Source organism: Hippopotamus amphibius, chromosome 13 (genome assembly GCF_030028045.1).
Source record: "Hippopotamus amphibius kiboko isolate mHipAmp2 chromosome 13, mHipAmp2.hap2, whole genome shotgun sequence".
In the NCBI taxonomy this organism is placed as follows: Eukaryota; Metazoa; Chordata; class Mammalia; order Artiodactyla; family Hippopotamidae; genus Hippopotamus; species Hippopotamus amphibius.
In genome coordinates, this window is record NC_080198.1 from 101479857 (window position 1) to 101498720 (window position 18864).

At 49.5% G+C, this 18864-nt stretch overlaps 1 protein-coding gene across 4 annotated transcripts in view; it reads right to left on the reverse strand.

Moving 5' to 3' along the window:
• The window catches only part of RGS12 (regulator of G protein signaling 12), a 120540-nt gene that overhangs the window by 83699 nt on the left and 17977 nt on the right, over window positions 1–18864 (reverse strand). For all 4 annotated transcript variants that reach the window (XM_057704708.1, XM_057704707.1, XM_057704709.1 and 1 more), the window contains exon 2: window positions 3878–5855. In XM_057704708.1, the coding sequence (XP_057560691.1) occupies window positions 3878–5755 (1878 nt within the window). In that variant the 5' untranslated portion in view covers window positions 5756–5855. The remainder of the gene's footprint in view (window positions 1–3877; window positions 5856–18864) is intronic.

The following is an 18864-nucleotide window of genomic DNA, read 5'->3' on the forward strand; positions in this document are numbered from 1 at the left end:
CCTCCCGCTCCTAACGCCTCGTCCCCTTCGCATTTCCAGCACTTCCTCCCTCCATCCCTTCTTGGCCTGTCCTCTCCAGCCGGCGGAGGCCAGGCCAGGTGAGACACTAGGAGATCCACCTTGGGACCCTGGAAGCTTCTGCCGCTCCAGCGGGGGCTGTGGGATTAGACCGCACTCATAATGCAGGGGAGCCCAGGGAGCAAAGAGCGATGGACACGCTTCCCGAGAGCAGCGCTGGGACGCAACAAAATGCAATTGCTCACTACCAATTTTTAGATAAATTGTGTGTCCTTTCACATCACAAAGGGAATGGCACCTGACTGTGGGCAGGTCGCTTGAGGTGTATAAACCCTCCTCTCCTTGTCAGTAAGCTGATGGGCTCACAGGTCACACCAGGAGATAAAACACCTGCAAACAGTGAACCCAGCACTAGAGGCATCAATTCCATGTCAGGTGCTTCATTCTGCTGTTACAGTGTAAGCGACAGCAGCCAATGCCTTCGTTTTCACTACCTTTTTGTTCAAGGTGAAGGAACATTAAAAAGAAGCCCAAGCCCCTCCTAAGTATAGTCCACGGATCTCAGGCAAAGACAGCACAAGGGAGCAGCGTTCATCTCTTCTACAAGCAGAGCTGGAACAGCAGGACATCCACGTGCAAAAAGTGAATCTAGACACAGATCTTACACCCTTCAGAAAACTAACTCAAAATGGGTCACAGACCTGGATGTAAAATAAAAAACCATAACACTCCTGTAAGACAGCACAGGAGGAAACCTAGATGACCTTGCGTCTAGTGATGCCTTTTTGGTACAGCACCAAAGGCGAGATTCGTGAAAGAAAGAACTGAGAAGCCGGACTTCATTAAAATTGAAAACCTCTACTCTGCGGAAGACAGTATCAAGAAAATGAAAAGACAGGCCACAGAATGGGAGAAACTATTTGCAAAAGACACATCTGATGGGACTGTTATCCAAAATAAACAACTCTGAAAACTCAACAGTAAGAAAACAATCTGATAAAAATGAGCCAAAGATCTTAACAGACACCTCACCAAATAAGATATACAGATGACAAGTGAGCACATGAAAAGATGTTCAACATCATATGTCATCAGGGGAGATGCAAATTAAAACGAGATACCACTACCCACATGTCAGAATGGCAAAGATGCTGAGCAATGACAACACCACACTGGGCCCAAAACGTGAAGCAACAGAAACTTTCATCATTGCTGGTGGGAATGCAAAATGGTGCAGTCACTTTGGAAGACAGTTTCTTACAAATGTAAACATACTCTCACCACAGGATTCAGCAATCCCACTCCTTGGTACTCACCCAAAGGAGCTGAAAACTTCTGTCCATACAAAAACCTACACGTAGATGTTTGTACCAGTTTTACTCACAGTTGCCAGAACTTGGAAGCAACCATGGTGTCCTTCAGAAGATGAATGGAAAAATAAACTGTGGTACCTCCAGATTATGGAAGAGTACTCAGCGCTAAAGAGAAGTGAGCTATGAAACCATGAAACGACATGGAGGAACATTAAATGCACGTTACTAAGTAAAAGAGCCAACCTGAAAAGGCTACAGACTATATGATTCCAACTCTATGACAACTGGAAAAGGCAAAGCTATGGAGACGGTGAAAAGATCAGTGGTTGCTGGGGGCGGGGGCAGGGACGAACAGGCAGAGCCCAGAGGGTTTCTAGGGCAGTGAAGCTACCCTGTCCAATTCTACAAAGGTGAACACATGCCATTATGCTTTGTTCAAGCCCACAGAACGCACACCACCAAGAATGACCCTAACACAAACTGTGGACTCTGGGTTTACTGATTGTGACAAGGTACCCTCTGGTGGGGGAGGCTGATGGTGAGGGAAGCCGTGCACCTTTGAGGGTAGAGGGAACTCTCTGTGCCTTCCTCTCAATTTCGCTATAAACCTAAAGCTGGTCTTAGAAATAAAGTCTTTTAAAAGAAGAAGAAGAAGAAGAAGAAGCCCAAGTTTTGAATCATGAACCTGCTTCACCCTGACTGCGGACCCTCAGACAAGTCACTTAAACCCTCACGGGCCAGTCACCTCGCCTGGAAGCGGGGAGCGCAGCAGCCAGTCAGCGGGTCTCAGAGGTCAGAGCCCCATGAGGAGTCTGAGGCTTCCCGCCACGTGGACGGACGTGAGGGTGCACCGCAGTCCCCCAGGCAAACACCATGTGTTCCCACCAGTGTAACAATCCACTGGCATGAGAAAGCCCACTTGTGGGATGTGTAGTCAAAGAGATGGTGAATCCCCCAACTTCAGATACCATTTCCGCCACCTTCCAGGGCCTTCCCTCCCCAGCCCCTCCCCCGACCAACAGGGAAGCCCAGGCCCAAGCTGCCACCCACAGCGTCCACACCGCAGGCAGCCCAGTGGGGAGCACGTGGGAAGGCAGCCCCAGCCTAGTGCAGACCTAGGAAACCAGAGAGAAGGTGCACACAAGGGCAAAACTCCTGCTCCTCCAGCCTCTTTAGGAATTCAGTCAAAACTCTCGTGATTAGGACTTCCCTGGTGGTTCAGTGGTTAAGACTCCATGCTCCCAATCCAGGGGGCATGGGTTCAATCCCTGGTCAGGGAATTAGATCCCACATGTATGCCACAAGTAAAGATCCCACACACCGCAACTAAAGATCCCACACGGAGAAACGAGGATCCCTCGTGCTGCAACTAAGACCCGGTGCAGCCAAATAAATAAATAAATATTTACATATATATTTTTTTAAAACCCGTATGATTACAACTGTGTTTATAAAAGCATAAACCTATGCTTAGATACATCAGTGTTATATGGTCATTTGAGGGAGGTAAAACTATGGGAGATCTGTGCTTTCCTCCATCTTTAAGTTTTCTTTAATGTGTTTTACAATGAAAAATAAGAAGGCTTGGGAAGGGGACGGATCCTGAACAGAACATTCAAACCCCACAGCCCAGCCCACAGAGCTCCCCGCCCCTGCCCCCCAACCAGCTGGAAGCCTCTGGAGGGTTTTCTCATGGGATTTTCAGCTACTGGGAACAAAAATGTGAACACACAGAGAAAAGGTGTTTTAAATCACAAAGGTCCTCTGAGGACAGTTCCTTTCAAACCAGCTGAGCTAGGAGCCAGCCCTCCTCTCACCCCCCCGCTGCAGATCCCTCCTTGGTGCAAACAGCGCTCCCACATCAGCCTGCCCGTCTGCACAGGTACCGGCACCGCCCAGTTCCGCTGGGCCAGCCCTCCTACTGCGCGGAGTCCCCTGGAACCAAGCTCCCGGGTGGGGGTACAGGGCCCCAGGGGCACAATGATGGTCCCGGGTCTTTAGGGCAGGGCTACGCCAAGCCTGCCCCCAGCTGCTGATGCTTGAGCCATGAGCCACTGCTGACTACGGCTGGCGCTTTTCTCGTAGCAGGACTTTCTCAATGAAGGAGACACCAAGGGGAAGCTGCCGTCCTGAAGTGAACAGCCTCTGTGCTCCCAGAATTTCCACACCTCAAAAGGGCATGTGGCCTCAGCCACTGGGGCCAGAGACAAAGTGGGCTTCGAAGGGCTTGCAGGGACAGGCCCCTTCAGCACCCAGGGCAGCGGGAAAGGGTGGGAAGCCAAGAGGAGGGCCTCACCCCAAGGCGGGAAGCCACCATCCCTTCCACCACCACCTGTCCTGCCTGATGTCCTGCCTGACGTCCCGCTCCGACCCGCCCAGAGCCAGGGCGAATCCAGGTGGACGTGCCCTGAAGCCGACAGAGGCCACCAGGGCAGCCAGAGGATGCGAGGACTGGGAACTGGGTGACCGAGGTGCCATCATTCACAGTAACGGACCAAGTTATAAAACCACGCTCACCTTTCCTGACCCTCTCCTAACAGGCTTACCTTTTTGTCCTCCTTAGTCTTTCTAACATTGCGATGGGGACCGAAAATGTTCTGCATCCCGAGAGCCTTCCTGGCCCAGTCCCTCTTCTGGGCGCTGGGCGGGGGCTGCGCGGGGCTGCCCTCCACCCGGTAGCGGTCGGCGGGGATCTTGCTCATGGGCGGGGGCAGCGTGCCGCAGTTGACGCTGGACCAGCCGTCGGTGGAGTCCGTGTAAGACTCCTGGTCGCTGGCGTGGCCGCACTGCCACTCCTGCAGGACGTGAACTGGGAGCCAGCGCTGGCCGGAGCCACCGCCCGGGCCCGCCGCGCCCCTCTTGGCAGGAGGGATCGAGCACCTCAGGGAGGCCGGGGGGCCTTCCACGTGAGGAGCGGGCCCCAGGTGCTTGCCGAGGTCCCGGCACCTGTCGGCCTGCGGAGCGGCCTCGAACGCGGCCCCCTCGGGGTCGTGGCAGAAGGCCCCGTTCCAGGGGGCGGCCCAGGGCTGGGGGCCCCTCCCGCCCACGCCCTCCCAGGCGCCGCTGCCGGGGCCGTGCCTGCTCGAGCCGGCGCCCAGGTCGACCACGAGCACGCGGCTGCTTCTGTCCTCGTGCGTGAAGTTCCCGATGCCGCTGTCACTGTTGCTGCTGGTGCTGGTGTTCTGGTGCGCGTCCGCGTCCCCGTCCGCGAAGGCCCGGGCCCGCACGCCCTCGATCAGCTCGCCCATGTCCCGGTAGAGCACGGAGATGAACTGCAGCACCGGGAGCGAGGACGCGGGGAACTCCAGGCAGCCGTTGGTGTCGGGGTCGGCCGTGCACTCAAAGCCGAAGCGCCGGGCGATGCCCTGGTGGATCTTGTGACTGAACAGGTCCGGGTCCACCATGAACACGTGGCAGGATGTCCGCAGGACGCCCTCCTCCCCCTGCGCCAGGCTCCCGTCGTCGCTCGCCTGCACGGTCACCAGCCCGAAAAACCTCCTGTCGTCCGGGCACACGGCGCTGAACGCCAGCCTCTCAGCCGGGTACCGGGCCAGGATGGCGGCCCCGTCCGTGCAGAGCTGCACGCCGTCGTGCAAGATCTTCATGGCCACCAGTGAGTGGATCTTCTGCTCGGCCCGCAGGCGCCGCAGGCAGCCCCGGATGGCCTGCACGCTGTCCGACTCCAGGCTGCAGCCGGTGGAGGGCAGCTCGATGGAACCCAAGTAGCCCACGACCATGGCCACGTTTAAAATGCTGGCATCCAACCCAAAGTCTTCTTGAGTCTCCAGCCCTACGCTGAACACAGAATCATCGTTCCCCACTTTCGGTATCTCCTCCTTGGGAAGCAGGTGGGCGTTCAGATTATTTACATCTTCATGTCCGAGGTCAAATCGCCCGGCAGCCGACTCCGAAAGGGATCTTTGTTTCAACTTCAAGGGCTCCGAACCGCTTGCTCGAAGACCAGGGTTTTCAAAGATCATGTTGAAAATCCCTCCGGACTGCATTTCCTCAACGACCCTCTCTGCTCTGTTTATACCTAATGCCTTAGAATCGAGTTTAGGCTTCAGCCAGGCTTTCCCTTCATAAAACCCAACCTCTTCGTCACTGGAGCAGGACTCCAGGTGGCCGATGCCCTCCCCGATCACCATGTGCAGCACCCCAGAGCATTTCCCGATTAACTTCACCACGTCTTCATGGGACGCTTTCTTCACGTTGATTTCGTTGACTGCAAATATCTGGTCGCCAGCGCGGAGGCCCACGAAATCCGCGGGGCTGCCCCTCATCACACCGCTGAGCACACAGGGCGCCTGCCCCGAGAGCGTGAACCCATACCCCGCGCGTCCTCGGGCCACCTCCACGCTGCGCACGCGCGCGGGCGCCGTCCCCAGCAGCGGCCGCTCCCCCGGGTCCCCCGCTCTGTACATGGCGCTGCGCGGCCAGGACCAGCCACATAGTTCACGGTGCCGGCGGATCCGTGGTGCAGGGAGTGCTGGGAGCTACCATGGTTCTCCTGGAAACAATGCCCTGAGGAAGAAGAAGAAAGAGCCCATTGTTAAAGACCCCACATTTCTATCGCGCACTGGTACTACCGAAACATAAAAGATAACTCACAACAAAACCATCACAGAAAGGGTCTCGTTACCACACTAACGTCCACGTGAAGGAGACGCACTACCTCTGTGCAGCATATCTTAAAGTCAGCCCCAGAAGCCTCCTTCCAAACCAGAGGGCGTTTCCCAGGGCTGGTGTCCTTCCCAGCTCCCATCTCACGGAGGCTATTCCCACCCCAGGTTTGAGGAACACGCATCTCCAGCCACATCCGCTTCCTCCCTGTCTGGATGGAAAGAGGAGAGCCCTTGAGACCCCCACCACTAGGCTGTGGTCCAAGGGCCCGCAGGGGCTCCCCGGAGCCCCCTGCCGTGCACTGAGCCGGGGAAGGGCTGAGGGTGGAAAGGCAGCTGCGAGACCCCTAGTCCTGCCTCATCTTTGATCACAAGCTCCCTTCATGCAAAGTTCTCCCCCAGGAAGGGGCGTCAGCTTGTTTTCTCTCATATCCACCCCCCTCCCTCAAGTAATTTATTTTGAACAAGGCACCATGTGGGGAAAACACAGTAGTCTGAAATACTGGATCAGCCAAAAAAGTTCATTCGGGTTTTTCCATAAGATGGTACAGAAAAACCCAAGTGAACTTTCTGGCCAACCTAATATCACAGAGGCCACCCTACAGCCCAGATGAAACAACCAAAAAGAGCAAAGGAATTTGAACGCAATTGTTGCAGGAGGTGACTTCACAATGAAAACTACTGGTTGTCATCAAAAACAAACCCGTGTCCGGGTCCCCAAGGCCACCTGGGTTTCCAGCGGGAGGACACGCAGGACTCCGCCCACATTCCTCCTCTCGGCTCCGATCCAGCGATCCAGCACAGCGCAGGACTGGGAAGCAGAACCAGCGAAGGGAGAGGGCGGGGCGGAGGGGGGATGAGGTCCGCTGGAAACAGGCGGCAGCTTCCAGAACCCCAACCCGTGGAGTCACATGGGCCCTGCTCCTCCCCCCTGCAACACTCTGTCCCCAGGGAAGCGCGTCAGAGACTCAGAGCCACGGCTCTCATTGGGGACCGCCCCGAGGGCCCCTCTGCCGGGCACGCACCGCACTCCAGCCCCCGGAGTGGGGGGAGGGTGTCAGCACAGACACAACAGGGGAGGCACAGGGAACCCCCAACCCGTGAGGGTGCTGGGAGCCCTCCCGACACCCCAGCTCCTGGACACCAGCCCAGGGTCCAGCCCTGCACACAGGCCTCACAAAGGGCAGCAGCCGGGCCCACTGGGAGGACTCCTCTCCCCACAAAACCCTTTAAAGATGACTTTAAAAAGCAATACAGTGAGTCATTATATTGTGAAGATCCAAAATATAATAGAACGTGTTTTTTAAAGAGTGTATGTTTTTTAAATAATTGTTTTAAAGTTGTCAGGAAAGGGACTTCCCTGGCAGTCCAGTAGTTAAGACTCTGTGCTTCCAGTGCGGGGGGCGCGGCTTCAATCCCTGGTCAGGGAACTAGGATCCCACAAGCTGTGCAGTGCAGCCAAAATAGTAGTAGTAGTATTAGTAATAATAATAATAATAATAAAAGTTGTCAGGAGACATTCTCACGTCTTGGGATAAAGTTTCCAGTAGCATAACTCAAAGTAATTGATGCACACACACCAAAAAGTGAAAGAACTGGACAAAATGGAAAGCGTATTATTAGATGACTCACAGAGCAGCTTCAGGGACGACAAAAACGCTGATGTGCAGGATGCATGTTTGAGTAAAATTATTTTATAACATATAAGAGTGAAAAAAGAACAACTTATTTCTTTTTTTTTATAAATGTATTTACTTATATTTCTTTTTGGCTACGATGGTGCACGTAGTTGCACCAAGCAGGGCCTCTCAATGAGGTGGCTTCTTTTGTTGCAGAACGTGAGTTCTAGGCACTCGGGCTTCAGTAGTTGCAGCACATGGGTTCTGTAGTTGTGACTTGTGGGCTTAGCTGCTCTGAAGCATGTGGCATCTTCCCAGACCAGGTATTGAACCCATGTCCCCTGCATTGGCAGGCAGATTCTTTTTTTTTCCCCTCAACTTTTTTAACAATAAACTGCATATATTTAAAGTGTACAATTTGATACTATTTTTCTTTTTTTATTTATTTTTCTTTAAGAACTTTTATTGAGATACAATTGACATACAATAAACTGCATATATTTAAAGTGTACAATTTGATTTTTTTTCTTATTAGTAATTTATGTATGGCAATCCCAATCTCCCAATTCATTCCCCCCCAACCCTCCCCACTTTCCCCACTTGGTGTCCATCTGTTTGTTCTCTACATGTTTGTTCTCTACATCTGTGTCTCTGTTTCTGCCTTGCAAACCAGTTGATTTGTACCATTTTTCTATAGTCCGCATATATGTGTTAATATACGATATTTGTTTTTCTCTTTCTGACTCACTTCACTCTGTATGACAGTCTCTAGGCCCATCCATGTCTCTACAAATGTCCCAGTTTCGTTCCTTTTTACAGCTGAGTAATATTCCATTGTATACATGTACCACATCTTCTTTATTCATTCACCTGTTGATGGGCATTTAGGTTGCTTCCATGTCCTGGCTATTGTAAATAGTGCCGCAATGAACATTGGGGTGCATGTGTCTTTTTGAATTATGGTGTTCTCTGGGTATATGCACAGTAGTGGGATTACTGGGTCTTATGGTAACTCTATTTTTAGTTTTTCAAGGAACCTCCGTACTGTTCTCCATAGTGGCTGTATCAATTTACATTCCCACCAACAGCGCAAGAGCATTCCCTTGTCGCCACACCCTCTCCAGCATTTACTGTTTGTAGATTTTCTGATGATGCCCATTCTAACCGGTGTGAGGTGATACCTCATTGTAGTTTTTATTTGCATTTCTCTAGTAACTAGTGATGTTGAGCAGCTCTTCTTGTGCCTCTTGGCCATCTGTATGTCTTCTTTGGAGAAATGCCTATTTAGGTCTTCTGCCCATTTTTTGATTGGGTTGTTTGCTTTTTTGATATTGAGCTGCATGAACTGTTTCTATATTTTGGAGATTAATCCTTTGTCTGTTGATTCGTTTGCAAATATTTTCTCCCATTCTGAGGGTTGTCTTTTCGTCTTGCTTATAGTTTTCTTTGCTGTGCAGAAGCTTTTAAATTTCATTAGGTCCCACTTATTTATTTTTGTTTTTATTTCCATTACTCTAGAAGATGGGTCAAAAAAGATCTTGCTGTGATTTATGTCAAAGAGTGTTCTTCCTATGTTTTCCTCTAGGAGTTTTATAGTGTCTGGCCTTACATTGAAGTCTTTTATCCTTTTTGAGTTTATTTTTGTGTATGGTATTAGAGAGTATTCTAACTTCATTCTTTTACATGTAGCTGTCCAGTTTTCCCAGCACCACTTATTGAAGAGGCTGCCTTTTCTCCATTGTATATCCTTGCCTCCTTTGTCATAGATTAGTTGACCATAGTTTATCTCTGGGCTTTCTATCCTGTTCCCTTGATCTATATTTCTGTTTTTGTGCCAGTACCATACTGTCTTGATTACTGTAGCTTTGTAGTATGGTCTGAAGTCAGGGAGTCTGATTCCTCCAGCTCTGTTTTTTACCCCTCAAGATTGCTTTGCCTATTCAGGGTCTTTTGTGTCTCCATACAAATTTTAGAATTTTTTGTTCTAGTTCTATAAAAAATGTCATTGGTAATTTGATAGGGATTGCATTGAATCTGTAGATTGCTTTGGGTAGTACAGACATTTTCACAATGTTGATTCTTCCAATCCAAGAACATGGTATATCTCTCCATCTGTTTGTGTCTTCTTTGATTTCTTTCATTAGTGTCTTACAGTTTTCTGAGTGCAGGTCTTTTACCTCCTTGGTTAGGTTTATTCCTAGGTATTTTATTCTTTTGGTTGCAATAGTGAATGGGATTGTTTCCTTAATTTCTCTTTCTGATCTTTCGTTGTTAGTTTATAGAAATGCAACACGTTTCTGTGTGTTAATTTTGTATCCTGCAACTTTACCAAATTCATGGATTAGTTCAAGCAGTTTTCTGGTGGCATCTTTAGGATTTTCTATGTATAGTATCATGTCATCTGCAAACAGTGACAGTTTGACTTCTTCCTTTCCAATTTGGATTCCTTTTATTTCTTTTTCTTCTCTGATTGCTGTGGCTAGGACTGCCAAAACTATGTTGAATAGTAGTGGGGAGAGTGGACATCCTTGTCTTGTTCCTGATCTTAGAGGGAATGCTTCAGTTTTTCATCATTGAGAATGATGTTTGCTGTGGGTCTGTCGTATATGGCCCTTATTATGTTGAGGTAGGTTCCCTCTATGCCCACCTTCTGGAGAGTTTTTATCGTAAATGGGTGTTGAGGGACTTCCTAGGTGGCGCAGTGGGTAAGAATCTGCCTGCCAATGCAGGGGACTCGGGTTCAATCCCTGCTCCAGGAAGACCCCACATGCCGCAGAGCAAATAAGCCCATGTGCCACAACTACTGAGCCTGTGCTCTAGAGCCCGTGAGCCACAACTACTGAGCCCACGTGCCACAACTAATGAAGCCCACGCACCTAGAGCCTGTGCTCTGCAACAGGAGAGGCCACCGCAATGAGAAGCCCGTGCACCACAATGAGTAGCCCCTGCTCTCTGCAACTAGAGAAACCCTGTGTACAGCAACGAAGACCCAACATAGCCAATAAAATAAATACATAAATACATAAAAATAAATAAAAAATAAAAAAATGGGTGTTGAATTTTGTCAAAAGCTTTTTCTGCATCTATTGAGATGACCATATGGTTTTTATCCTTCAGTTTGTTAATATGGTGTATCACATTGATTGATTTGCATATATTGAAGAATCCTTGCATTCCTGGGATAAACCCCACTTGATCATGGTGGATGATCCTTTTAATGTGTTGTTGGATTCTGTTGGCTAGTAATTTGTTGAGGATTTTTGCATCTAAATTAATCAGTGATATTGGTCTGTAATTTTCTTTTTTTGTAGTATCTTTGTCTGGTTTTGGTATCAGGGTGATGGTGGCCTCATGGAATGAGTTTGGGAGCGTTCTTTCCTCTGCACTTTTTTGGAAGTGTTTGAGAAGGATGGGTGTTAGCTCTTCTCTAAATGTTTGATAGAATTCACCTCTGAAGCCATCTGGACCTGGACTTTTGTTTGTTGGGAGATTTTTCATCACAGTTTCAATTTCATTCCTTGTGGTTGGTCTGTTCATATTTTCTGTTTCTTCCTGATTCAGCCTTGGAAGGTTATACCTTTCTAAGAATCTGTCCATTTCTCCCAGGTTGTCCATTTTATTGGCATATAGTTACTTGTAGTAGTCTCCTATGGTGCTTTTTATTTCTGCAGTGTCTGTTGTAACTCCTCCTGTTTCATTTCTAATTTTATTGATTTGAGTCCTCCCCCTCTTTTTCTTGATGAGTCTTGCTAAAGGTTTATCAATTTTATCTTCTCAAAGAACAACCTTTTAGTTTTATTGATTTTTGCTATTGTTTTGTTTCTATTTCATTTATTTCTGCTCTGATCTTTATGATTTCTCTCCTTCTGCTAACTTTGGGTTTTGTTTGCTTTTCTTTCTCTAGTTTCTTTAGGTGTAAGGTTCGATTTTTTATTTGGGATTTTTCTTATTTCTTGAGGTAGGATTGTATCGCTATAAACTTCCCTCTTAGAACTGCTTTTGCTGCAACCCATAGGTTTTGGATTGTTGTGTTTTCATTGTCATTTGTCTCTAGGTATTTTTTGATTTCCTCTTTGATTTCTTCAGTGATCTCTTGGTTATTTAGCAGCATATTGTTTAGCCTCCATGTGTTTGTGTTTTTCACAGTTTTTTTTGGCAGGCAGATTCTTAACCACTGTGCCACCAGGGAAGTCCCAGAACAATTTATTTCTAAATTACCATATTATTTAATATCCACCTAAGTGATGCTATTCTAAGTGATGCTAAATATTATGACTGGAATTTAACTATTTAATATTTATCACTAAATATATGTATATTAAAGTCTGCCATGAATTGTGCTTCAGGGTCTTCTCATTGGATCTTCTAAAGGGGTGTGGACTACACAACACCCCAGAGACTCCATGTCCTGATCCCTGGAACCTGTCACCTCATGTGGCCAAGGGGACCTTGCAGATGTGATGGAGTGAAGGATCCTGAGATGAAAGGTCACCCTGGATTCGCCAGGGGCAGGGAGGGGGCATGGAATCACTGGGTCCTCGGCAGAGTGAGGCAGGAGGGGGTTGTCAGAGAGAGGCCACAGTGGGGGAAGCAGAGAGCACAGCGATGGGCCTGGAAGGTTGGGGGATGGGGCCTCCCCTGGGGCCTCCAGGAGGAACCAGCCCTGCCCCCACTCAGGCTTCCCCCAGTGACACTGATTCTGGACTCCTGGACCCAGACCGTAAGCGAATAAATTTGAGTTGTTTTAAGTCACTGAGTGTGTGGTCACGTGTTTCAGCAGCCACTGGAAACTCACACAAGGGGAATCTCCCCTGTTGGTGGGGAGAGGGGAACGCAGTGTATGCATGAAATAACTCATCTAAAATGCTCACAACACGTCTGGCTCCCAGCAGTGTCAGCTGTCACCATGAACCCACTGGGACTGGGTCAGTGAGGCACTGCCAGTTCCTCCAGGAACAGAAAACCCCTGGCTTTCTCTTCCAAACAGTAACAGATGCTGCCTCTATGAAAAATAATTCCTCAGTTTTATATGCAGAATTACTTTACAATTCATCTGACCACCATGGAGTCACAACACTGTGACACAATATTCAATGACAGTCTTGTAGGTGGTTTACCCAAATATTTCTATTAGACTCTTACTGTCATGTTCTTCTATTGATTAAAAATAGTTTCTAATTCATACTAGTAATATCTTAATACCTAATAATCATATTTTGTAATTCAGCCTACAGGTTAATTTTCCCTTAAACTGTATCAATTAATAGTAAAACTGGTAGAACTGACAGTGAGATTCAGTAGAAACCATAGGGCACTAGTTTCCAACCTCCATGGGTACTTCTGCCACACAGGCTCCTGGTCCTACTCCTGCACTCAGAGACCCTGGCTTCCAAGCTCTGGGCAGAGGCCAGGGAGCCACCTGCTTTGACAAAGCCCCGCCCCACCCCACACCGCCCAGGTGATTCGGACATGAGTGACAGCACTTGGAACACCCTGACTTGAGATCATCTGCTATGGGCTGAATGTTTTCCCCAAATTGATATGCAGAAATGCTTACCCACTGGGATGGGTTTGGAGGCGGGGCCTTTAAGAGTGATTAGGTTTGATGAGGTCATGAGGGTGGAGCTCCCATTATGGGACTAGTGTTCTTATGGAACAGGAGGAGACACAGGACCCCCTGCTCTCTGCTCTCCGCTCTCCACCACGTGAGGAACCAGGAAGTGGGTCCTCAAGAGACACTGGATCTGCCAGCACCTTGATTTCAGACTTCCAGCTCCAGAAATGGGAGAAATAAACGCCTGTGGTTGAAGCCCCTCTGTGTAGGGTGTTCTGCTACAGCAGCAGAGCAGATGAACACATCATCTAATTAGCCAGCCTCCTTGTTTAGCAGGAAAGGTAACCAGGTTGGAAAGAAGTGCTTCACCCAAGGGCTACCTCCTAATAGCTCAGTCAGCTAGGACACCAGGAACTCCCCTCTCTCCACGCCCGCTACCAATATCAGCTACTCGTCCTTCAAACCAATGAGATCTAGAAATAAACACCTGGTGCCTACTCCTTTCCATGGTTTAGATCTGGTATAAAACGAGTCCTGTCCTGATGCACTTCTCCGCTCACAGGCACTGAGTGAGTGCCTACTCGGGCCTGGCAGCTCCCAAGACCAAGAAGCACAGAGAGGGTCCCAGCCCCGAGCAGCCCGCAGTCCCTAGAGAGGGAGGAGCAGGAAGAAGCAAACAGCCATTGCTCTGGAGCCAGGCGAGTGCCAGCCCCAGCCCTGTGCTCAGGTGCCCCGGAGTCTGTGGCAGACGGGCCAGGAAAGCCATCCCAGGAAGGGGCGACAGGCACAGTCGCAGCTCGGCCTCCACCTCTGTCCGTGCAGGCAGGCAATTTGTGGGGATGGTGCTGTGGGTCCCATGACTGTGCCACAAAGGTGACAGACATTCACGGGGCAACAGGTTGAGCTGAGCATGGGGTCAAATGACCAAAGCAACAAAGAACAGCCACAACAGGGTGCAGAAACGGGCAGGAGGGAGAGACTGAGGACCAGGAGGCAGAAAGCACCCAACACACTAAGGAGAAGCGGGAAGTCCAGGAGTAAGAGCAAGACAATGGTGAACGGCAGCAGTGGGGGCAGGCCTGGTCCTTGGCGTGGGCGTGCGCTTCTGGGGACTTGACGCTTACCACCTCATGTGTGTGAAATGTCACTATGAACTAGACACGATTATTATTCCCATTCTGCAGATGAGGAAACAGAGGCACAGAACAGTTAAGTAACTTGTCTTCAGCTGCACAGCTAATCAGTGTCAGAGGCAGACTTGAACCCGGCTCTTCTGGGCTTACTCTCTCCCCATGCAGAGGGCTTCTTAGAGGAAGCGGAGCCCTGGTGGGATGCGCCCACCAGCAGACCCTTGCTCCTCAAACCCACCCCCAAAGCCATTGTGTTCCAGCAGCTACCTCCAACCACCACCCCAGCACTGCCCATGGCACCAACACCCACCAGATGCCACCTCCCCCGACACCCCCTCGGGGACACACACACACAGAAGATCCATCACCCCCACCAGACGCACCGGGATGACACTGACCGCCCTGCATCCCGGCCGCCTCATCCCCTCAGATCCATTGCAGTGCCCACTCCCAACCCCTGAGAAGCTCTTCCGAGTCCAAGGCCACTCCTCCTGCCCTGCACCTGCCTCCCCACTACAGCAGCGCCCCAGCCACCTGGGAGGATGCACGGGTGCACCTGCTCACCAGGGGCACTTCCAGGCCACGTAACGCCACCCACAGCCAACACCCTGCCAAGCTTTCACCCTGAAAGGGCCTTCCCACTGCCTGCTGCCCGGCTTACCCCGCCAGTGTCAGCGAGACCCTTCACCCATTCATCCGTGTCACCAGGCGTCCCCTGTGAGCAGGACTGGACTGGGCACAGGGCTGCCTCAGGAGGGAATGAAGACTCTTGGCAGGGGGCAGGGGACAGGGGACCGGAGGCTCCAACGGCAGCAGCTTCCCCAGGGCATTTGCACACCTGCTGCTGCCCTGGCCACGCGGCCTGGTGAGCAGCTCCCAGGGGACCTCCAGGGAGGCAGCCCCGCCTGCTGTGCTCCGTGGATGGGCTCGGCACTGTTTGCTCCCTTGTCCCTGTCCCATCTCCCTGAGGACCCACTTCCTCTCTGAACCTAAAGCCCCCACGTGGGTGACCCCAAGGGCTGACCCCCCGCTGAACTCTCATTTCCCACACTCTCAGCCACACGTCACCTGTCTCTGCGCATCGGCACCCAAACACACCTTTGCTGGAAGCACCCCCTCCTCTTCCTCGGCCCCAACGTCCGCCTAAGCCCACCCACCCTTCCAAGCACCAGGCAGCGCCTCGGTCACCCCCGCTGCACCCCCAGGCTGTCCCTCCCACCCTGCCTCACCGTCCCCTGTCCCCAACACCTTCCATCCACCTGGACGTGCCACCCCAGCCTTCTCTGTCCCTCCTCTTCTCACTTCAACGGCTGCTCCCACGGTCACCCGTGTCCAGCCTGCTCCTCTCCAGCCACACACTGCCCCCCCGCGCCCCAGAGCCCCTGCCACACCTGCCCCTCCACCCTGCCCGCCGCACCCACCTCCAGGCCACCAGGCATCAGCCCAGGGATGCTCCTGTCCTCCACCCCACGGCCTCTGCCCCCACCCGGGGACCACCACCCACAGGAATGACCTGGGCTTTCTCCAAAGCACGTGCCGCGGGGCCACCACAACACAGGGCGCCTGGGCCCTGCCACAGTCGCGCTCACAGCCCCAGGGCTCGCAGCACTCCCCTCAAGCCTGCAACATGCGTCTGGCCCCTCGCCACCACCAAACCCACCCAGCCTTCTAACCTGCCCGTCTCTCCCCTCCTTGCCCTTGGCACGTGGCCTGTCCCTCCTTTATGGAGAAGACAGAAACCCCCACAGTGCACAACCTCCTCCTCCTTCAGACCAGCTTCTTCCCCTGGCTCTGGACGCCATCCCCACCACCTTGGGGGGCTGACACCACTGTCTGGGTCTGAAAACACCCAGTCTCTCTAACCCTAAAAGGAGGAAAGGCCCCCCCACTTGATTCCTCATTACCCAGCGCTACTCTGCTTCTCCCCCAGCAGCTCCTGAAGGGCTTATACACACTGGGGGCCTCCAGCCCTTCGTGCCTCCGAACACTCCTCAAACCACCCACCAAGGGCCTCACCAGCCGGGCCCCCAGACATGCTCAGTCCTCGCCCCCCACTTCTCAGCTGACTCAGCAGGCACCTTGCCCCAGGCCTCCTCCACCCAGCCTCTCTCCCCTCCACCTGGGCAATCACACCCTCCCTGAGGTGTGGGTGTGGTCTCCCATCTGCTGATCTCCACCTACACCACTCCTGCAAGCTCCGGGGCATGTCAAACTCAACAGTCAACACAGACCTCTTCCCCAAAGCCACCCTCTCTCCGTGACCAGCCTGCCACCTCCCCAGTCACACAGGCGGGGCCAACACAAGTGGGGGATCCCAGAGACGCTCCCAAAATCCCAATCAGGGCACATGGAGATTCAAAATGATGCAGCCTCAACTGCAGAGCAAGGCACTTCTGAACTCATTCTATGAGGCCAGCACCACCCTGATACCAAAACCAGAGAAACATATCACAAAAAATTGCAGGCCAATATCATCGATGAATACAGATGCAAAAATCCTCAACAAAATATTAGCAAATCAAACCCAACAATACATTAAAAGATCATACATCATGATCAAGTGGGATTTATCCCAGGGATGCAAGGATTTTTTCAGTATCTGCAAATCAATCATTGTGACAGACCACATTAACAAATTAAAGAATAAAAACCATATGATCATCTCAACAGATGCAGAAAAAGCTTCGGAAAAAATTCAACATCCATTTATGATTTAAAAAGAAAAAAAAACCCTCCAGAAAGTGGGCATAGAGAGAACCTACCTCAACATAATGAAGGCCGCATATGACAAACCCACAGCTAACATCATACTCAATGGTGAAAAGCTGAAAGCATTCCCTCTAAGATTAGGAACAAAACAAGGATGTCCACTCTCCCCACTACTTTTCTATATAGTTTTGGAAGTTCTAGCTACAGCAATCAGAGAAGAAAAAGAAATAAAAGGAATCCAAACTGGAAAAGAAGAAGTAAAACTGTCACTGTTTGCAGATGATATGATGCTATATATCCTAAAAGATGCCACCAGAAAACTACTAGAGCTCATCAATGAATTCAGTACAGTTGCAGGATATAAAATTAATATACAGAAACCTGTTGCATTTCTGCATGCTAATAATGAATTATCAGAAAGAGAAACTAAGGAAACAATCCTGTTTACCATCACATCAAAAGGAATAAAATACCTAGGAATAAACCTACCTAAGGAGGCAAAAGACCTGTACACAGAAAACTATAAGACCCCAATGAAAGAAACCGAAGACAACACAAACAGATTGAAAGATACACCATATTCTAGATTGGAAGAATTAATGCTGTTAAAATGTCCATATTACCCAAAGCAATCTACAGATTCAATGCAATCCCTATTAAAATGCCATTTGTCACAGAAATAAAACAATTTTTAATTTTGTACTGAAACACAAAATACCCTGAATAGCCAAAATAATCTTGAGAAAGAACAGAGCTGGAGGACTCACACTCTCTGACTTCAGACTATACTACAAAGCTACAGCAATCAAAACAGCATGGTACTGGCACAAAAAGAGACACACAGATCAATAGAACAGAATAGAGAGCCCAGAAATAAACCCACACAATTGTGGTCAATTAATCTACAACAAAGGAGGCAAGAATATATTGGGTTGGCCAAAAAGTTCATTTGGACTTTTCTGTAAGATATTATGGAAAAACCCAAATGAAGTTTTTGGCCAACCCAATATGATGGAAAAAAGACAATCTCTTCAATAAGTGGTGCCAGGAAAACTGGACAGATACATGTAAAAGAATGAAATTAGAACATTCTCTAACACCACATACAAAAATAAACTCAAAAGTATTAAAGACTTAACTGTAAGATCAGAAACCATAAAACTCCTACATGAAAATATAGGCAGAACACTCATTGACATAAATCATAGCAATATTTTTTGGATTTGTCTCCTTAAGCAAAGGAAATAAAAGGAAAAATAAACAAATGGGACCCCATTAAACTTGAAAGCTTCTGCACAGCAAAGGAAACCATTGATAAAATGAGAAGATAACCTACTGAATGGGAGAAAATATTTGCAAGTGATATGACCAATAAGGGGTTAATATCCAAAATATATAAACAGCTCATACAATTCAACATTAAAAAAAAAAATTAAAAAAATAAACAGAAGACCTGAACAGACATTTTTCCAAAGAAGACATGCAGATGGCCGACAGGCACATGAAAAGATGCTCAACACCACTAATCACCAGGGAAATGCAAATCAAGACCAGAGTGAGACCTCACCTCACACCTGCCAAAACGGCTGTCATCAAAGCAACTATACTCCAATAAAAAACTTTTTAAAAATTTAAAAAAAGGGGCTTCCTAGGTGGCGCAGTGGTTAAGAATCCGCCTGCCAGTGCAGAGGTCACGGGTTCGATCCCAGCTCCAGGAAGATCCCACATGCCGCGGAGCAACTAAGCCCGTGTGCCCCAAAAAAAAAAAAAAAAAAAAAAAAAAAAAATTTAAAAAAAGAATAGCTATTATAAAAGAGAACACAAATAAATGTTGGCAAAGATGTGGAGAAAAGGAAACCCTTGTACACTGTTGATGGGAATGTAAATTCGTGCAGTCAC